The sequence below is a fragment of the Fomitiporia mediterranea genome (assembly GCF_000271605.1).
Source record: "Fomitiporia mediterranea MF3/22 unplaced genomic scaffold FOMMEscaffold_10, whole genome shotgun sequence".
Lineage (NCBI taxonomy): Eukaryota > Fungi > Basidiomycota > Agaricomycetes > Hymenochaetales > Hymenochaetaceae > Fomitiporia > Fomitiporia mediterranea.
In genome coordinates this window covers 1,091,499-1,096,526 of record NW_006760395.1, presented here as the reverse complement: position 1 = coordinate 1,096,526, position 5,028 = coordinate 1,091,499, and the positions used below count along the sequence as shown (strand labels likewise).

General features: G+C 40.3%; 3 protein-coding genes across 3 annotated transcripts; 1 reads left to right on the top strand and 2 right to left on the bottom strand.

The window, feature by feature from the left end:
* Positions 1-214: 214 nt before the first annotated feature.
* Positions 215-1,770, bottom strand: FOMMEDRAFT_136200 (uncharacterized protein; the record flags this gene model as incomplete). Its single annotated transcript, XM_007269481.1, has 10 exons — positions 215-311; positions 396-457; positions 515-658; positions 689-822; positions 883-937; positions 990-1,092; positions 1,231-1,232; positions 1,261-1,317; positions 1,373-1,429; positions 1,738-1,770. 10 exons carry the CDS (start codon positions 1,768-1,770, stop codon positions 215-217), a joined length of 744 nt encoding a protein of 247 aa, XP_007269543.1.
* A 1,571-nt stretch (positions 1,771-3,341) lies between these two features.
* Positions 3,342-4,161, bottom strand: FOMMEDRAFT_142531 (uncharacterized protein). The gene is made up of 2 exons (XM_007269480.1): positions 3,993-4,161; positions 3,342-3,926 (listed from the first exon to the last, which is right to left on the bottom strand). Exons 1-2 carry the CDS (start codon positions 4,052-4,054, stop codon positions 3,431-3,433), a joined length of 558 nt encoding a protein of 185 aa, XP_007269542.1. The 5' UTR covers positions 4,055-4,161; the 3' UTR covers positions 3,342-3,430.
* A 359-nt stretch (positions 4,162-4,520) lies between these two features.
* On the top strand, positions 4,521-4,966 carry FOMMEDRAFT_159692 (uncharacterized protein; the record flags this gene model as incomplete). Its single annotated transcript, XM_007269479.1, has 3 exons — positions 4,521-4,623; positions 4,682-4,812; positions 4,934-4,966. 3 exons carry the CDS (start codon positions 4,521-4,523, stop codon positions 4,964-4,966), a joined length of 267 nt encoding a protein of 88 aa, XP_007269541.1.
* Between the last annotated feature and the right edge of the window lie 62 nt (positions 4,967-5,028).

Below are 5,028 nucleotides of genomic sequence, written 5' to 3'. Positions count from 1 at the left end.
TATACATTTTGTTGTCCAAGATAACAAGCTGTATGTGTTTGTATTGTATAAAGACAAGTTCATTGTCTAAGGCATCCATCCCTTTCAATCAGGCCAGTAAATGTTAGGATAGGCTCTGTCTAAAGCCCTAGTAAAGTGTTTAGTATAAAAGAAAGTAGAGAATATGTAAGTAGTATACTTGTATTGTTGTATCAAATTAGTACTCAAGTTCCTACTAAGGAAGGTTAATTGGAATTCCTCTCTGCCTAATAGAATATCTAACATCACTAGGGGCTAACTCTACATCCTCCTCCTCCTCCTCCTCTTCTACTCTAGGATGGTTGTTTTCATTCATTGTTTGCCCTAAAATGTAAGTAAGGTTTACTTAGTATTGGTTAATCTGTGTAATTTGTTACTCAGGATTGACTCTATTTGTTCTAGCATAGCTGTCCTTGGTCATCTTGTGCTCAGACTTGCCCTGTATCAAGCCTGCATTTGTATTAATTACAGTGTAAGAAATTGAATGAATACTTACAATATTTGTACTATAGGAATCAGTAGTCCTATATTCTACTATTTGCTTTGTATAATGCTCTACTATATGAACTTTAGATGTGTTAGTATTAAAGGCCTTCTTTACATTTGTATTTATCCTGTCAGAGCCAGACATTCTTGTTTGCTAAGTATCATTTCCACCACACTTCTTTACTATATGAGACACATGCCTGTGTGTCTCAGCAGCTAGTTCCATAGTAGCAAATACAGGGCAAGTATTACTAGCAAATTTTTGTAGTACATCATCAAATTGCCATGTTTCAGAGTGTAAAGCCACTATAGTATCATCTGTATAAAGATGTAGCTTACACAGTGTATACAAATTCACAGTCTAATATATTAAAATACAGATGATTGTTTCATACAGCTGTAGGAACAGACTATTAAAGACTAGCAGGGCACACTGAGGACAATGTTAGTAAATAGTTGTAGCTCTCATACCAATTAATTCATACCTGTAGAAGGTCCTCAAAGTTATAGCCTGTCATCTGCTTCATGTCAGAAATGTTTCTCTTATAACTTCTTATATTAGAGCCAAAAGCCAGCACTTTATGAATACTTTTCAACAAAACAATAAATTAAGAGATAAGCCTAAATAAAAAGTTAACCTTACTGTTTATTCAATTCATTAAGGCAATCTCAGTCCTTGAAGGTATTGATAATCTGTACCAGATGAGTGAAAATTGTCTTCCAAACTCCTACCTCCTATTTGTGTAAGATGTCTACTACTAGTATATTATGGAAATCAAAGCCTAGAGGTCCTAGACATTTTGAGAATGTATTCTACACAGAAATCCAAGTCTCAACAAATGCTCATAAAAAGAATAGCTGAACTGACCTCAACTAGAGTCAACAAATGAGGGTCTAAATAGAGCTTCACTCTCAAGTGTGTCAGCTACTTCCAGCTCATATAAATTAGCTCTCTTACCTTATTGACTCTGTACTACCAGTCAGGATTATTAGTCTGCTAGTATTTGATACAATACTACATATCTCTTAGCTTTCCTAGTAACAACAATATCTTACTAGCTAGGATAAGACAACAAGGACAAGGGAAACTACCCAAAAATTTTATTGTAGCTAAAAGAACCCTGAAACAAGATGAAAACAGACTAACAGTATAGTAGGATATTACCTACTTCTCAGGATAATCTGCCAAATACATTAATATTCAAGGAAACAATTAATACAGGACACTATCACTTTACAAAACAACAATTCCAGTTTTCCAGACATTAATAAATTCATTGTCCAGTAAGGTAAGCTACACAGCTTACATGATTTTGTGTCAACAATACAGTTCAAGTTCTACTAATGTTTTTTTCCCCTTACATAATGCTCTACAAATTCCTTGAAATTACTAGGTAACTATATACTAAGTCTTATTAGTAACTCAGTAGAGTAATGTTAGTGTTTAGTGTACATACTGAGGGAATGAATGTAATTGAATGGATTGTGCCAGATCTAGCACATGACCTTCTATATTTTGATTGATTTCTGAACTGTAGGTAGATAGGTTATAACTTAGCACTCCCAAACTTTGTTACTAACATACTATCCAACCACAGTTGCATTACAGCCACTGTGTGAGGAATTGAATCACTATTAGCCTAGGGTACATACTACACCTTATCATGTACATTCTGGAATAATGATGACCAAAATAGCTCCCTGTGTACCACAATATCTTCATTAGCACTCAACAGAGTATACTAAAGCTTATACAACTCATAGCAAAAGCCTTTGCTTAACTGGGAACTGTAGAATACCAATTGTATAATGCTTATTAATAGACAGTAATGCAGACCTTTTACTTCATACATTACTGCCCTAGGAACATCAGGATGAAGATGTCCAATAGGGACTGACAGTAGTACTGAAGTTTCCACCCATCAATCATTGTCAAGTGTACCATCAACTAGCACTCTATTAAGTGGATGTAAATTGGCATTTGCAAAGTCCTCCCACTACCATTGACTGTCTTGTGTTATCTCTTGAAGTCTAAGCAAGTCTACAAATGACTTGGTATGTGATGAGGACCAAAACCAATAGAATAGCAGGTAAGTGCTTTGGTTTGGAAGCAGTGTATAGACATTAGGGTCTTCTACAGAAGGATGTTTGTGCTGACAGTTGTCCAACAGAATTTTAGGCCATCAAATAACCCTATGGATGCAGAATTTGTTATGCTGTGTATGTATAATTTCGAACTTGAGACCTGGAGATTCCTCTTCTTCATCCAGTGCTTCAACCGTTGCCGGATCCTTGTCTTCCGGGTCAATTCATAAATTATTTCTCAGTGGTGATAATTGTCTGAAGTGCTTTGGGAGAATACATGGACAAACAGGACAACCTGCTGCTGAGAGGATTGGCTGTGGAGAAGGGCACTCTTCCTTACTAGGCTCTGTATCCCATGCCTGTAGTGATTCAGTGAATTCATCCCTCTGCAGACTATATGTCTCAGGGGGTGGCATTTCCTTCATATATCTGAGGATTGTGTTCAAGCCAGAGATTAGAACTACTCACTGCAGGCACTATTACCCTTGGCATAGCTTGGCCCACTTTGATCCTCGCCCGTTTTCTTTCCTGCATTCGTGTCCAAGCATTGTTATTGAGTTGTTTTGTGGAATTCGCAACAAACAGGCATTGTTGTTCGTGTCTAGTCCGGGAGCCAACTGAAGGAAAAGCTGCTGTGCAGCCACTTCCCTCACAGTGATACATAGGCAGATAAACAAAATGCAGCACGACCGTAACACAGATTGATGCAACTTGGCTAATGAAGCGGCAGATAGTATTACAAAGACACTAGGGTGATTACTAATGGAAGATCTTTTTACAAGCCATCGCTACATGATGCCAAAGACCGCGTCTGCCAGCTGTACGACTCACAAAGTTTGTCTTAAATTCTGCCAAGATTTCCCCCACTCCTTTCTAGAACAAATCCAACATTGCTGACACAACCCAGCTTCATAAGACGATTGACAATGCTAGTTTTGCACATGTGAGTATACACCGGGTCATGAACCATCAGAACTCTGCAAGCTGTGCATGTAGGACATGTAAAATAAGAGATATCCTCCACTCCTTTCCAGACAATGACTGTCGACACGACTAGCACAAAAAGACAATTGACGATGCTGATTTTGTGCACCCGGCCGTACGTCAGGTCATGTACCATCAGAGCTGTGCACGTAGGACATGTGGCAAGACGCTTGAGGCTGATCAACGGCGAGGCCAGGCAACAAGTAACCTGAGCCGTCCCGCCTGACAACAAACAGGACTCGAACGAAGGACGGCAAAATTGATTGAACGTCGAGTCCAAATCCATCAGATGCACGAAGCTGCCAATGGAAGGACAGGCCATGAAAGCAAGGCTGTCATGGCTGGTTGAAGATCTGCTTATGCAAGTAAAGAGGGATTAGGAAATCAGGAAGAATAGCAGTATTTGGTTGGATACTTACAATTTTAAACAGCTCCATTGCAGCTCAAAATTACCACCGCATAAAGTCATAACGGACGACATTCACATACAGTGCCTGCAAAGGGCAGGAGTCCGAATTGTGGTATTTGGCAGGAGGTAAACCAGAGTATGGAACACCGGGGGATCGATGCAAGGTTAGCGCTTCTCATAGAGAGGGGTCGGGATGGTGGAGGTGGTGGAGGTGTAGGTGGGAGATGATAAGAGACGATAGGGGATATGGGAAAATGAGGAACCGTTTAGGAAACCGTTACGTGAGTCACGGGACAAGTGCAACGAAATTCAAATTGTAGACTTAGCGACTTAGACATCACAACATCCGTTTCTGGTACCACGATACAGTCTTAGGCGAGGTGCAGCTTCGTGCTTTACCTCATCGAATTACAGTAAATGTTTGCTTAGTGGCGTTAGTCGCTCAGCTTTTCAGTAAATTTACTTGCCTTGAGATTGTTTGCTCCCGGAAAAGACATCAACCCAAAATTCAACGCTAATGCTGGGCACCCCAAGCACCATGAGTGGTTCCTCGGTTACTCCCCCTTTTACTCTGCCTCCAGGTCCCACTGAACAAGACTTTTCTATTCCACAACGAATCTTGAACAATGCCAAAGAGCTGAGTAAGTATAGTCATGTCATTCAAAGCAACATTCATGCAGATACTGATATTACTGATAGGCCACCATGAAGGTCTTTGGCCTCTGGATGCGCGTGTTGGTGCCGTAATGCAGTTCGGCAATTGCATCATAATCTCACCGAATGCAGATTATGTCCCGCAATTTCCATTCATCGACGATGGGAAAGTCGTGGTCCGTGAAGATGGCCATTTTGGCGGACAATCACCCCATCGCTGGCCTCAGCCCTTTTCGCGAAAATACATTCATCATTGCTTCATACCCTTTGACTTGGACTGGCACATTTGTAACACAGCCCTTCGCAAACGAGACGATATCAATAACATAAAAATTTACGACCCAGACGACAAGACTGACTTTGTTCCCGACCCCCAAGCCTATGACTCAGAT